Source organism: Kwoniella botswanensis, chromosome 1 (genome assembly GCF_036426115.1).
Source record: "Kwoniella botswanensis chromosome 1, complete sequence".
Classification (NCBI taxonomy): Eukaryota; Fungi; Basidiomycota; class Tremellomycetes; order Tremellales; family Cryptococcaceae; genus Kwoniella; species Kwoniella botswanensis.
Window position 1 is genome coordinate 9577704 of NC_088599.1, and position 15484 is coordinate 9593187.

At 45.3% G+C, this 15484-nt stretch overlaps 4 protein-coding genes across 4 annotated transcripts; 1 reads left to right on the forward strand and 3 right to left on the reverse strand.

The window, feature by feature from the left end:
• Nucleotides 1-236: 236 nt before the first annotated feature.
• Nucleotides 237-4883, reverse strand: L199_003605 (uncharacterized protein; the record flags this gene model as incomplete). Its single annotated transcript, XM_064889335.1, has 15 exons — nucleotides 237-941; nucleotides 1009-1358; nucleotides 1412-1432; nucleotides 1492-1607; nucleotides 1665-1894; nucleotides 1956-2030; nucleotides 2092-2184; nucleotides 2251-2347; nucleotides 2417-2510; nucleotides 2569-2624; nucleotides 2688-2758; nucleotides 2812-2820; nucleotides 2886-3370; nucleotides 3429-4416; nucleotides 4827-4883. The coding sequence occupies 15 exons, from the start codon at nucleotides 4881-4883 to the stop codon at nucleotides 237-239; spliced, it is 3447 nt and encodes a 1148-aa protein (XP_064745407.1).
• Nucleotides 4884-5726: 843 nt separating this feature from the next.
• Nucleotides 5727-7057, reverse strand: L199_003606 (uncharacterized protein; the record flags this gene model as incomplete). Its single annotated transcript, XM_064889336.1, has 5 exons — nucleotides 5727-6115; nucleotides 6184-6314; nucleotides 6375-6593; nucleotides 6696-6806; nucleotides 6879-7057. 5 exons carry the CDS (start codon nucleotides 7055-7057, stop codon nucleotides 5727-5729), a joined length of 1029 nt encoding a protein of 342 aa, XP_064745408.1.
• Nucleotides 7058-7825: 768 nt separating this feature from the next.
• L199_003607 (uncharacterized protein) lies at nucleotides 7826-9757 on the reverse strand (the record flags this gene model as incomplete). The annotated part of the gene is made up of 6 exons (XM_064889337.1): nucleotides 7826-7857; nucleotides 7955-8155; nucleotides 8239-8342; nucleotides 8440-8634; nucleotides 8769-8879; nucleotides 8985-9757. 6 exons carry the CDS (start codon nucleotides 9755-9757, stop codon nucleotides 7826-7828), a joined length of 1416 nt encoding a protein of 471 aa, XP_064745409.1.
• Nucleotides 9758-10736: 979 nt separating this feature from the next.
• Nucleotides 10737-15046, forward strand: L199_003608 (uncharacterized protein; the record flags this gene model as incomplete). Its single annotated transcript, XM_064889338.1, has 7 exons — nucleotides 10737-11339; nucleotides 11421-11802; nucleotides 11873-12018; nucleotides 12088-13510; nucleotides 13572-14215; nucleotides 14283-14626; nucleotides 14722-15046. The coding sequence occupies 7 exons, from the start codon at nucleotides 10737-10739 to the stop codon at nucleotides 15044-15046; spliced, it is 3867 nt and encodes a 1288-aa protein (XP_064745410.1).
• Nucleotides 15047-15484: the final 438 nt, after the last annotated feature.

Below are 15484 nucleotides of genomic sequence, written 5' to 3' on the forward strand. Positions count from 1 at the left end.
CATTTGTACCCTTTATAGAAATATGTTGTACCATCATCTCATACCTTATGCTTTTATAGCTCATCAGCACATATCTTGCTCAGGAGATGCACCTTGTACTATCAAACGATATACGATATGAGCCATACGATACATCCTTGCACAGATCTTACAGATACATCAAGAAACAGATCAATAAATAAAGATACAAAACAAATTTCCTGTTTCTGAGCACTGACAAGCTCAAATCCATCTTATCAGTACATTGGTCCAGAATAATCGACAAAACCAACCCCTCCAGCAGCCACAGCATTCGCACCCCCCGTATTATTCTGCATATTCCCAACGGTCAAACCGTCCACAGGCATCCCACCAAAGGCCATACCATTCCAGAAGATTGGCGTAGGTTCATAGAAAGTCTGTAACCTCGCCCAAAGTTCAGTGGGGTTCTCTATATTCCCGTTCGCGTCATTGTTACTGTTGCTGTTATTGTTGTTGTTGTTGTTATTGAGAGGTAAAGCGGAGGGCGCAGATTGGGCAAGGGATAAGACCATATCCCCATTGGTAGCTGGAGGAGGGAGGAACCATCCCGTCGAATTCGGTTGAGAGTAAGGTCCTATGGCATACGCCTCAGCAGCGGCATTGGGATTCATCATAGGTGCTTGGAAGGGTATATTCATATCGCCCGAATCTTGTCCTAGGTGAGTATTCGATTGCGTCTTCGTCGCTGCAGACGGGACAGATGGTACGGAGACTTGGGGAGGATTCGGATTTACTTGAAGGGCGTTTGAAGGTGTATTATTCTGAGACGCGGAAGAGGTATCTCGACCATCAACTTGTCCGCCCAATAAGGCAAATAACATATCTTCTCCTTCTTGCGAGATTGAAGTCTCGTTGACTTGCTTGCCGACGACTTGCGGATAGCGGTTGGCTACCAATGCTTTGAGTATAGGTAACAAGGACTTAAATATACACCATATCAGCATGGATATTCGCATGAACTTTGATATACCACTATAGTCAACTCACAAGAACACCTAGACTCCTCTTACTTCCATTCTCGCCAATCATATCACAAGCCTCGCTCAACTCTTGATAGGCAGAACCCACAAAGGTACTCTCGAGGTGGGGTCCGCACCAAATAGCTAGAGCTGCCATTGACACAGCAGCGGAGAAAGTCTGAACCCAGACCATCCAGCACCTAGCCATCAGTCTGGGGTGTTTACGAGCCATGTAATAAGATGTGAGAGTGATGGCATGACATGCTCGGTAGGTCATCGAGACCGTCTCTCGATCAGCATCACTGAATACGATCGATTCGCGAGGTTGTGACCGAAGTCGGGCAACAAGACGTCTTAGGGAAGGTCGAAACAGGTAAACTACAGCTGATCGTCAGCAAGTGCAAGGTCATATTGATGATCATTGGACTCACGCATGGCCTTGTAATGACACACTGTAATGGGTACAGGTGATTAGCTTCTTGGATCTTCAGAGACTCCAGTCTCGACTCACTGGAAGTAGTGGTAGATTGGAGCGCCAGGGCGTCCTCTCCTGTAAAGCCTTCAACAGATGGGGGCAGAGGCTCTCCTCTCAATAGTGGACAATGTAGCCAGGGAATAGCAGTAACACTAAATATACGAGGTGAAGTTAGGACAAAGTATCATTCATCTGATTGGCAAACTCACTCAAACTTCATCAATTTGTTCTTGACATCTTCAACCGTGTCCCAATTGGCAGGAGCAGAATCAGGTAGACAGCCAATATCGATCACCTGAGTTTTCACCAGTTTCATGAAATCGTATTTCTTCAATGACAATGTTGTAGCACTCTTGGGGTACGCAGCCTCGACATATTCTATCGGGATGGCTGTCCTTTGACCATGGTTGAGGGAGATCAAGCAATCAAGCACAAATATCTAGAGATTTCGATTATTTAGCCATAGCACCTAGCAAACATTTTATCGAGAATAAGCTTACCTCGTGGAAAAGTCGACGACGGAATTCCCTTTCTTCTTCAGGTAAAGATGGATGAGGATCTTTATGAAGCCCAAGCTAGAATAAAGTGTCTGTAAGCTAGGTCCAAGATGTACAAAAGCCATTCGTTGTGACTTACCTGCATTGAGGCGGAGGTCATCTGTCTTAACCAGTAGAAATTGGACGCTCTTGCTCCCCGCCATCCAAACCCAACAAACAAAGTAGCTAAAGCCTGCAAACATTGATGTTGACTATCAGCTCCAGGTTGGAGGATACAAACAGGGAGAGAAATACTTACCAGAGCTTGAACTCCAGCTACACTCGCAGCCCATCCGAACCGCGTGTCAAAACATCGTTGGAAAGCGTCCCAATATTCGGCAACCACCAGATTTTCCCTGAAATGAACAGATCGATAGTATCAGTATATGACACGTCAACGTTGCATCGTGTCTTTAGCTACTCACTCATCGGAAGAAATGTCAAGATATGTGTCCAATGTCAGTACGATCAAGACTACAGCCAATTTATGCGGCGACAGTGGATTTGCGGGTGTTGGAGCTGTACATTTCCATAAGCTCGGATATATGCAGTGAGACATGCGTGCAGATGAACATACCAAATACAGCCGGTTCGTAAATCGCATCGAATTCCTCTTTGTGCAACACCGTTTGACTGATGAACTTCGTCAGCGGCGAACGCAGGTCGGCGGGAGACGGAGAGATCAGTGAAACTTACTACCAGACGGAGGTCTTCCAGAAAGCTTCCGCTTTTCTCTGCACTTCCTCTCTGGAAGGAGCTTTTTGAGCCTTTCGAACACTTGATGTCGTTCATCAAGATCATCATTCGCCTGATTACCCACAGTGCCGATCTAGATAGATACAACTGCATTAGCGAGAGAGTGATACTACATCAAGATCAGAAAGCGCGACTCACGATCATAGCAGGAGCAGCATTTTCACCTGCCCATTCATCTTCTCTCTTACCTTCCGGAGCAGCTGCATCTTCCGTGAGCAAGCTTTCGACGGCCATACGACCTTGAGAGCTTGATCTCTCGGCTGATAGTTGAGGTGTGGCAAGGATGAGACTGGAAGCTGACGAAGGTCCTTTAGGTGATTGATTGTGCACATCTCCATTTGAGTGAGAATGAGAACCAGATTTGGGCGAATGAGAATTGTCTAGCGAGTCATTTTGAACTAATGGCGGTGGAGGTGGGAGAGAAGCAAATCCGCCATCTAAGTATTCAGGGGCGAGTAATGGATGATGACCTGTGGAAGTTCTGCCGTGTGATTGGAATAATGCTGATTCCAGTTGAGCGATCCTTTCATGAAGTTGTTCCGTCGACGCTAAAACCAATCTTTTGCCTTGCATACAACTAAGATCACCTTCTGGACAAACAAGTGCACATCCTCTTCGTCGACCTTTGTATTTACACAAAGTCAGCTTGAGCGCATCGCCGTATTCATCTAGCTGACTTACAATTGGAACATGGGAATACTCTATCACATTTCGCTTTCAACCTTCTGCATTCCGCACAACTTTTCTTTCCATCCTTGTCAGCTTTCTTATTCGACGATTTAGTATCTTCCTTTTCCTTTTTAGGTTTCTTGCCACTTGTCGGAGCGCTATCCCTTCTTTTTAATCCTGCAAGAGCTAAAGAAGCTTCGACTTCCCCTGGGTCACTCAATGGCCTATTGCTGTTATCCTGATCTGACTCTCTTTCTCTCTTCATTGCGCGAGTCGGGATCTGAGAATCGGATTGAGATTGATATTGCTGCGACCATTGTTGCTGTTCGGCGTTCATCAGTGGTTTCGGTGGCATAGACGACCATCCATTTCCAGGACTACCATAAGGTGGTTGTTGTTGATTTGGAAAGTTTCTTGCATTTGCGGAATTGGGTGAAGAATTGTTGGAAGGGGGTGCCCAAGATCCCATAGGGGGCAATTGTACACCGTCGCGCATTTTAACATCTCCACCGGCAGATAGGGGTGTTGAATCTCCCGATCTTGCACTGTCGTTGGTGAACAGAGGCGATGGGTTATATCTTTGTCCGGGGATCGGAGGAGGTGGTGGATAAACCATTATGGATGGTTGTTGTTGTTGCTGCTGCTGCTGCTGTTGATCCTGATTCACTGATTCTGCTACAGTTATATTATTCGCACTTTTCCTTGGTCTACCTCTCTTAGCTGGGATGACACCGTCTACGGCAACAGGGTTCGCCGCTTCGGTTTTTGGTCCAGTTGAAGCTTTGGGAGATTTTCGTTTCTTTTCCGCACTTTTACTTGGCTCTGCTGGTTGCTGAGGAGGAGGTTGAGGAGTGTATTGAGGTTGTGGATTATAATGAGACTGGGGTTGCTGATACTGAGGGATCACGTATGGAGGTGGGAGGTAAGATTGGCCGTTGATAGCTTGGGCTTGATATTCTCGTGTGTACGATTCTGAAGGTATGTTCGGATTGGAAGGATACTGAGAATTCAGTAATGATTTGTCAGCAACAGATCGTCGATGGACATTTGTTTGATATGATGAGATATGAATAGACTTTGAGGTAACACCAGATAGAAGAAAGATAGGTGGTCCTTGCATGATTATGATTATCTCATCCCCTTTTCACAGAAATGCAACTCCGGATACACCGCATCACCTAACGTATCTGTCTGAGAGACCGAGAAGACCGGACAGAGGTTATAAGTTGGAGCGACATTGCGGAATGTCAGACAAGTCAAAGCTAGCTTAACTTTACGTGTCCGCCTATCCCCTGCAACTCCATCACTTGACTGGGCAAGAGTCAACAAGCAAAGATGGCAATTCCCCGGGATACCTCGAGACCACCAAGCGGAAATAAAAAGTACAGATAAAGATGAAAGATGACCCACTCCATTGTGCCCAAGCCCACCCATGGGTTGTTGAGGAGGATAATTTGAAGAAGGCATGTGGGGCTATGAGAGGTGGAGTATGTCGACGAGTGCGAGAAGGCGAAATATGTCGACAGTGCTATTTCAGATGCTAGAATTCGCACTGACCGAATGACCGACGGTATTGTAGGTTGTTTTCGACGGTACTACCAAATGATCCCGGGATAATCGGTATTCCTATCCTTCCTTTCCTTTCCTTTCCTTCCCTTCGCTGCTGATATGTACCGGATGACGAGTGAGGGTGAGGGTGTAGGACGAGCTGGTCGATGGTATTGATGATTAGGTATAGGATGGCGAGGATGCTAATGATGGCGGCGAAGAGATGGGCGACTTGCGATGTGTGTTTTTTCGTGTGAGAGTATTGATCTGTGTATGGCCGACATTCCCGGGGAGAACCAGAGAGGAGAAGAGCGATCCATTCCCCTTTTTCCTCTCTCTTCCATAACGAACATAATTACCGGAACTAGCAATCAAAGTGATCGATTTAACTCAGGGACACTCCTGTTTAACCTTTTGCATCTCGGCCCAATCGAGGAATGTCATCATCCAAACTCGCAGTCCGAACCAACATCAGATCTCTCTCTTCGTGTTGCATCAGAGACGAAAACAGGATACGCGTCGTAAGTCAAAGAATCATGTCTGTACGTTATGTGTGTCTTCGGAAGGCACGCCTACTCGGACTGATTCGCTCAATCATCGGCATACAGTGCTTGAGTTGACAAGGTGACGTACTGGGCTGATCTCATTTGAAAACCGATCCCCTCTTCCATCCTCTGGCATGCGATCTGCGGATATATGCGTTGTAGTTATACCAATTGTCTCCTTTATTCTCCCGCAGACAATCTATCGTCCCGAAACATCCTAGTTGATAAAGATTGGATCCGGTTCATCACTATCCTCAAACATCAAAGCGTCGATCAACCTCTCCAGAGGCTGACACAACCTAGAAGGCATCTCGTCCATACCCTCTTGCAGATCCGATGTCAGTTTCAAAGTACCCCGAGTGAGAGCGATTAACGAATGATTTCCATGATTGATCGAACGAGACCGAGACCTATCTCTCAGCGATGCGGTAGATCGTCGTAGAGTATCGGTGTTGATAATATCCCTTAATCTTGAACGGGATCTCGACTCGGGATTTTTGGTATTATCACCTTGTGGAATACTTAATTTTCTACCTCTCTCAACGAACTCGTGAAATTCGGTAGATGCAGATTGACATGAATCTCGACGGTCGGACCGTTCATTCTCTGGTTCCCAAGATTCCCTCATTAGCTGATATCCATCTTTCAATTATGTGGATGATTTGTTAACTCACCTTGTGAGTCCCTTCTTGAATTGGCAAGTTCTTCTTCATGATATCGTTGATAGATCGATACCCTCTCTTTGATAAATTGCAATCGCCTATTGACAGACGATTCCTCACTCTGACAGGCTACGACTATTTTACTATGATAACTTGAGTTAAGTGATGACTTTGGTACAGTTGTAAGAGAGTTAATGACTTACTTTGCGAAATCAATGTATTTGCTATCAGCTAGGTCCGATCTATACGAAGTAGCTACGAGAAATACTGAATCTGCAATAGGACCGAACCTATCATGCTTCTCGATAACTTTCTGTGGAAAACCATCGAAATCATTTCTCGCAATTGACCATTGAGCAGGATCAAGATGATCATCTGAATACGGTAAAGAAGTCCTTTTGGCTCCTGCACAAAGCTCTAACCTGTTTCAAAATACACCGACATCAGTGCGTACGTGAATCATAACGAGGATCCATGGATGAGCGATGTGGCGAATGGCTCGTTGTATACGATTTGATAGATACAGGTTACCCTCAAATCTCGATAATCCACAACACTCCATTTGCCCTTCAAGATCATTTGAAACATCTTGACACTTGTCATACTCAGATTGATCCAATCTATTCAGCAATTTCCTACAAACCATCCAGCTAGACGTCAGTGCACCAAGCAGGGCGTGTTCTACATGAGAGGCTCTACGAACTTACTCATCGGACAGATCCCAGAATTCAGCACGGAGACCTGGTACATTAGGTGTGTCGTCTGGGTCATACCCAATCAAATTGAAATATGCCAGCCTTTGGGGTCCATCCGTAGGTGATATGGTGATGGTTGGATTAACAGGTGAATTAGTGTATCTCGACCCATCTGTGGTGGTGCTGGACATAGAAGTTCGTAGAGGCAGTGTATGAGTATCATTTGATCTTACTCAGACATGATAAGTCTGCTACTGATGAATAAGTAATTTGGTTGTAGTAAAGTAAAGTCAGACAACGAATAGGTACATATACACATACATTTCAGCCTTCCTTACTGAAGCTCTCTATCCAATCGATCAGAAGCATTTGCTAAGAAGGCTTTGGGCACACACCACCACGAAAAGAATGATAGTCAGCTTGAAAGGAGTGATCGTTTGACCTCATGCAGATCCTCATATCAATGCACTAGAGTACTCGTTCAACACGATATGATTTGGAGCGTATTGTTCATCCAAAATCAGCAATATGTCGCTAAACTTCCAAATCTCCGCTCGAAAGTAGTCTCCGCTGGGAGCCAACCTTCACTTAGTTCTCACCTTTTTCTTCCCAGGCAGGGGTGGAGGACAGTATGAAAACTTAGTATCATTATCGAATGGATTGGGATGGCCGCTGTCCGCTGCATAGTTGATATTTGGGAAGAAATTATAATTGCATTATTACAGTGCTGACAGTACAACAAGTACAACGCCCGCAAGTACCGGCTACGGTAACTCATTTAGCGCTTTACACTTTGTAGACCCCCTTTTCTAACTCTTCTCAATTCTTACTCTCCGGAACAGTCAAAGCGTCCAATAGATCCTTCAATTCTCTACAAGTTCCCTTCTGCCTTTCTATCTGACTCTCATACTGATCATGTACGATAATTGACGAATGGAGCGAAGAGATAATCAAAGAACCTACCGCTTCCGTAGGTTCAACGCGATTACGTCTGAACATCTTTTTGAGTGAGACCGAGCTTCTTTTGCGATCGGTATTGGTGTTGAAAGAAAGCCTGTTCTTCTTCTTCTGCTTGACGGATTCTATACTGTCATTATCGATAGATTGACTGGAAATGGATGTCGACGTCGAAGGCGTGTATTCTTGAGGATTGTGAATGACGGTTATATAATTCGAATCAATTAGATCAAATCCTCCTCCATCAACAAATCGATCTTTCACCACGTTATCATACGAAGGACGTTCGCTATCTTCAAAAGCCTTGCTCCGTGAGTTGACCTCTCCATGAACTAACAATATTAGATGTTCAAAAACATATGATCAGTAATGTAACGTACGTGCGGAATGGTATTATATGCTTTGGATAGCTTACAAGATTGATTATCCATCGTATCGTACATACTAACTTTCTCTTTAAAGTCTTTCAGTCGATTATACATTTCGGACCCTTGTGCTGTACAACATTGGTTGAACATCCTGCGAAATATCCGATGGCACCGTAAGAGTATCAGTATCAGTCTCATGTGTCAATCCACACTGTAATCGCGTTGAAACAGCTATCGTCTGAGCTTACCTTGTACAGGAATCTACCGACCTTCGCATGTTCTCACGATATTCCATCGATGTATCGAATACTGACTTGGCCAATTGTCCCATTATATCGTCTTGAGGTATGACGTCTCTTCCGTTATGTTTCCAGCATTCAGATGCATCTGTCCTATTGGCAGAAGAATGAGAACGAAGTCTGGATCCTGTCAAGAGGGATATGCTGCAGTCCAGTATGACATCAAACCCGTTGTATCAGTATACCAAACCACCGCCTGATAGTCTCTCCGGGCTAGGCGAGGTGTGGTGATCTGGAAGTAGAACAAAGTGAGATGCATTGGAATCAAGTGAACTCACCATCGCCTTTCATCCTGTGATAATCCACAGTTCACCATCTGGGCTATCAAATCGTTTGGACGATCCTCGGAAGACGCTTGGGGATTCTTTTGGAAAGTGTTGGTGATGGAGCTGTATCGTACGTTTTTGACGATGAAATGTCAGCATGCAGTAACTTATCGTACTCTATCTGGAATTCCATGAGCTGTTCCGTATCAAAAGCCAGAGTCTACTGACCTTGTGGGCAATTGCCAAAACCCCTCATTTATCCCTGGAAGTTCGATATTCTCCTGACCCCTTTTCTTGATACAGACTGAACGGGAGTGACTACGTTTCCTCGTGCTTATCTTTGACTGTTCATCCTTTTGTTCTCTGAACTCGGTTTCAATAACATCTGGTAAAGTGAGAATCATCGAAGGTGAAGGTGAAGTTGATAAAGGCGACAAAGGTTCGTTCACATATTCGTCAAAATTTGTCCTTATCCTATGGGATAAACTATCATATACACTCTCACTATCTTCATTACTCTGACGATGCTTTTGCTGCTGTTCAGCATCATCGTTCACTCGATGATTGATATCTTGAGTAACCGCATTATCGCTCAGAAGTGGATGTTCATCTGGCAGATCGACAGAATACTGCGGTTCCTTGAAAGAAATTGGATTATCAGCCCATTCGATAGTTGCTCTCGAAGAGGATCGTATGGACGGAGCGATAGTAGTTCCTGACAATGAGCGTGTAGGCACTAAAGCCAGCTCTGATTTCAAGGTTGGAGGTGTTGGTGATGCTTGGCTGTAATCGGATGCACTATGATTGTAAGAATACAATATTGGTACTTCTCCAAACGAGGTCAATCCCATTTTCGTGTTCCATCGAAGCTCATTTATCGTCGAGCGTAGTGTCTGGACTTTATCACTGGGGACCATCGTATCGAAGGTGCCTTGCCACAAGGGGTTTTCCCAAGCTGTCAAGTCTTTTTGACATGGCATCGATATTGGATCTAAGGCCATGATTGTTGCGTCTTGGATATACTAATGACCATTAACTATACAGTCAACGTAGTGCACGTTAAGTGAGGAAGAGTTGAGGAGATTATGTACAGGTGAGCAGAGAAGACAGTTTATAGAATCGGAGGATTATCCATATTAGCCAATAAGTACAGTAACCTGCTATTGATTATCGCACGACACCGTCAGTAATAGAGGAGGTTAACCCATTCATTACTTACATTCTATTGGAGCGTGAATATAAAAGGAGGAGGTATATTACATATCCTTTTAGCGGATATCAATCGATATATGATATCTATGACCATCTTTTAAGCTAGCATTAGACTGAGAGTTGATGAAATGAAGTCATTCGCTCTTTCCTCGGTTTAGGTGCTGATCATCGATCATCCCGCATCCTTTCTACCTCTGCACAGCTCTAATGAGTTGGGTAAAAGGTGATGAAGACTTCTTCAAAGAAGCTTCACGATAAATCCGTTGAGTAAGTAAGTGTTGATGTACTTTATCAAAAAGCGTTTGATCATAGAGTCGGTCTGGATCTGTTCACTGCAAAGGTGGATTTTGCAAACTGTACTCGTACTTTGGATTTTGCAATCGACTTCGAAATGTCATCGTCAAGCTCTTCGCGAGTAGGTTGACCTTAGGTGACTACTTGACTCGACATGAAGACATGAAAGGACGATCATGGACATACGGTATTGATGGTCGATGTTTAAGCTTAGTTACCTTGGTAGTGGCGTGCCTAACCTACCGGGATGTTCGGACCATGGATCCCTTTCGGCCCCGCTTCCACCTAATCCATCGATTCAGGGTCACAACCCAAAAGGTCAGATGAGTACGAGTATGCTGACTGACAGTGAATGTTACAGCATCATATCATCACCGCAGCTTACCATCTTCCTCTTCTATCCTCATCTTGTGACATCGATCATAAACCAGCAAGAGATCGCTGGCGTCACCTCTCGAGCAAGCACCACACAAGATGGTAACCTCACGGAGGGTATCTTATATCCTCCCTTCACCTGACCAACCTCCTCCGCTCTTATCGCTCCCACCCCTCGGCCAACAGCGTCAGGGACACCCGGCACCATTCTTCATACCTAAAACAGACGGCTCAGGCGCAAGTACGCCTGGTTCTGCACTCGGATCTCGAAACCCCTTTCTGACTGCTCAAACACCCCTTACCGAGAAGCCGTCGCACCCTAGACATTGTCTAGGTATAACCTCCCTAGCATTGGATACCTCTACTTTGTTATCTGAATCGGACTCACCTGGAGGGATACTATATACGGGTGGAAGAGATGGGCTGGTGGCATCTTGGGAACTGAACGTACCACACAAAAAGAGGAGAGGTGGGAGATACGAGATCTTGCCTGGAAGAGGTCAGAAAGTGAAATGGGAGAGAATAGGTGATGGAGCTGAATTTTTCGATGATGAGGAGTTTGATGATGATGAGAATGATAGGCTAAGTAGCGATGATGAAGGTGATGGATGGGTCGGTGTATCACAGAACCAAAAGAACAAAGGTGAAATACCTTATGAAGATAGATGGGAGATCGATAAGGATGAAATTGCCAACTCCAAGGTGAGCAACCACATAAAACCTCATGCTCGCTCAGGAATGGGCAGATCTGACAATTCCCATCGGTTTGATTGGTACGTTCAGCCGCCTCCGACTACCTTCAGACAATCTGCTCAAACTCACACCGATTGGGTGAACGCGATGCTCCTATGTAATCTCAACCAAACTGTCATAACAGCCTCATCAGATCGTACGATCAGAGCATGGAACCCACATGCTTCATCGGACGATCCAGCATCTTTATCACCCTCACTGGTAGGGAGTCATAGAGACTATGTGAGAGCGTTGGCTTGGGCAAAATACCCAGGATTACTCTTCTCAGGTGCACTGGATAGACATCTCAGTATATGGGATATCAAGAGTCAGGTTCATGAACCTGTCTTCAATATCGATCTGACCAAAGTAGATGACTTCGGTGGAGTAGGACTGGAAGGTGAAAGAGGTAGTGTATACGCACTGGGTGTCGGTGAGTTAAATCTTATTCCGACTTCCATATAAATGTTATTTCCTAACGTCCGTCATACTGGGAACCACAGATCATGCTGGACAGGTCTTAGCTGCCGGAACACCAGAACGAGTCGTACGACTATGGGATCCTAGAGCTGGTGATCACAGTATCGGAAAGCTCATCGGTCATACAGACTGTGTACGAAGCATCATCTTCAGCGAAGATGGACGATATGTGAGTCGATGGATGGTCAATCCAAACCTTGTGTTCTCCAATGCTGATGTGGAGTTCATCGTGGGTCAGATGCTCACCGGATCTTCCGACACCACTATCAAACTTTGGTCACTTGCTGCTCACCGATGTCTACATACGTTTAACCATCACGATTCGTCCGTTTGGGCTTTACACTCTACTCATCCTAATCTCGAACGTTTCTACTCTGGCTCCCGAGACGGATACCTATGTGTCACTGATCTAGAACAATGCGGCGATATTTCGGAAGGAGAGTGTGTCGTTCTGGCAAGGGAAGGGGAAGGCCAAAAAAATGGTACCTACGAATCGAAGACCGGCGATGAGGGTATAAGATGTATCACCGCCATGGATGATGAATACGTTTGGACAGCTACTGGTAGTGCCGAGATCAAGCGATGGAGGGACGTAGGAAGGAGAGTTGATAGGTTGAATCAGGATTTCGACGGCTTGTCGTACAATATACCTACGGAAAGGAGTCCTCCAACAGACGTTTCCATCACTGTACCCACAGGACTAGGTACACCGTTCTCCCCAAATTCCGCGGCACCCAATGGACAACACGCCACTGAGGGACCCAATGGCACCGAAAATGATGACTTCAGGTCCATCTCATTTGCGCCAACCCCTTCACCCCGGAATGGTCCAGCTAGTCCTACTTCACCGAATAATCCGAACGTCTCAACAGCTTCTGCCTTGCCTTCTGCCGTTCGAGATCGAATTACAGGAAACACCTCTCAAAGAGCTACCAGCCTTTCGGGGGCATCTATCGCTAACTCAGTAGCTTCGGAAGACGGTCGGAACAAACTAGGTATAAATGGTATTCCATATCAGTCGCTCGTATGTCTCGGAGTGCCCGATTCGCCTTATTCTTTCGGGTTTTCTCAACATCGACAGGAAGATATGCACCGAGAGCCTTCCATGACTTCCGTTCCTCAAGGTCTAAATGGGCTGTTGAAAGCTGAGAATGAATCGCCTAGAAGGATATCATTCCAGATGGATCGTGAACAACCCACTGCTAGGATGGAGTACGAAGATCGAGAGGTCGCCTCTGAGGCAATTCCTTTACGGGTCAACCCCGATGAGATTGTAGCTGGGCGAAGTGGATTAGTACGATCGTTAATCCTGAATGACAGACAACATGTCTTGACGGTCGACACGGAGGGTGAAGTTGCAGCCTGGAATATCCTCAGAGGGATCTGTATAGGAAGATTCAGTACGACCGAGGTAGCCGAAGCGTTACATCTCGAAAGAGGAGAAAAGGCCGAACAAGCCGTTAGGAAACATTCCCAAGAGGTTTTAGAGATGGTCAAAGAAAGAGTAGAAGGTGAAACTATGGTCATCACTTGGTGTCAGGTCGATACGAAGATCGGAAGCTTGGTTGTGCATCTTGAAGAAGGCAGGGTGTTTGATGCGGAGGTGTATGCGGATGAAATAGGTTTGGAAGGGTTCGAAGGTAGTAAGGAGGATATCAGAAGTGAGTATGAACATCTATGCCGTGTAAAGTATGCTGATTGCAATCACCTCTCTCTGCATAGTCAATCTCGGCAAATGGGCTTTGGCCAACCTGTTCAGGGGCTTGATCAAAGCTGAGGAACGAGAGGTGACTGATCTAGCTGTAAATCAAACACCCAGTACCGTAAATTCAAGTTTACCAAGTAGTGTACCGAGATCACCTGGGATCACACAAATATCAATCGAGAGACCAGCCGATATTCCTCATCCTCACAGGAAGAGAGCTATGACAGGATCCTTCTCCAACCCACGACCACCTTCATTGAATATACCAGGATTGGTTTCTCCCGCAAGTAGACCGGCAGTCTTACCTGAAGTATTCGATGAACACTTATCTCGAAGTGCACCTGAGTCTAACAGTTTCTTCCAGAATTTCCAAGCATTGAAAGTCCCGCAATCACCTAGTGTAGCTTCAACTGCCAACCCTACCTTGTCACCCAATACGGAAAGGACCAGTGCAACACGTGATTATTTCTCTTCGAAGAGGAAGAACGACCCTTCGCCTTCGAGAGAGTCAACGATGAATACACCTTCCACCCCCGCTGCTTCCAGTACTACTACGGATAAGAAAGGTTTTATGGGAAAGATGAAAGGTCTAGGAAGGAAGAAACAGGCTGAAACTCCCATGAGTCCCGTTGTTGAGAAAGTAGTCACTCCGGAGGATGACGTGAGTTCCTTTCGCCTATACTACAAGTCAAACATATTGAATTGACTAACCTTTGGTTCATATGTAGGGCCCCAAAATGTCAGAAAGGGAAGCCGAACAACTACGTATCCTCGATACCGTCCGATCCCACCGATTCTCTCCTCCAGGACCATTGGAAGCTCCTTATATCCCCTTACCTCTCTCCACCGCATTGCTCATTTCTGAAGAATCGAAAGATGCCGGCGCATGGGTAGTCACCTACCGATCGCAAGTATCTTCCACTGAGAGGGACATGGAGGATCTCGAGATGAATTCGCCTTTGTGGTTATTGGATTACCTGTTCGCGTCAAATACGAGACAAAAGGAACCTGTCAAATTGACTTTCATACTGGAACCTGCACCTGGTAGTGGGATGAAAGAGTTGCCTGAAGGGTGAGTGTGGTTCCTGTCGACGTGTCTACGCCACATCTCTTTTCATTCGTACCAGAATGATGGACTCGACTAACATATCATTCTACAATATATAGCTCCGCAAGGTTATCCGCCTCAAGAGCCTTAAGAGCCAAAAAGATATCCGCCTTCATCGTGGATAAATTAGATCTATACAATCCATCGAAACTCAAACTCCCTTCATTCGCTTCCCACCATTTACGGAAAGATTCTCTATCACATGGCAGAAGATCTTCCACTTCTAATGAAGATACTCTACCGCAACCTGAAGAGATCATAGAGTTGATATGCGGTAACGAAGTGGTCAACCCTAAGATTACGCTCGCAACGCTAAAGGCTTATTATGGGAGCGGACCGGATATGTTATTGTATTATAGGTTGAAGAAAGGTATACAGGGTTAAATGTGGATTGTAAAGGGTTGTATCGTTGAGAGAAATGTATAGGCTCCGATTGTGTGAAAATTGGGGGAGTGGGTCAGAATCAAACTGGGATAGGTAATCATCTTCCTTCAGTGTCAAGGGACAAATAAGGGAGACAAATAAGGGAAAAGTAATACGATTATAGTCGTTATGGTGGTAGGAAGGAAGGGAGGAATCACTAAGTAATCTCTTAAAGGATTTCATTTTAGAGTCTTTGTAGCTTGAATGCAATATATACCTTTGTTCTGCAAGAGTGCGTACTTTAGATGTACTTTCAGAAGGACAGATCATCGGCAATGCTATCAAGGCTCAATGGGTAATAATGATGAGTAAAGGGATATATCAAACAAGGGGAGGGCATGATGAATGTAGTATAACGCTTCACTATATCATCTTGTCACGTATTTTTCGCGCAAGAAT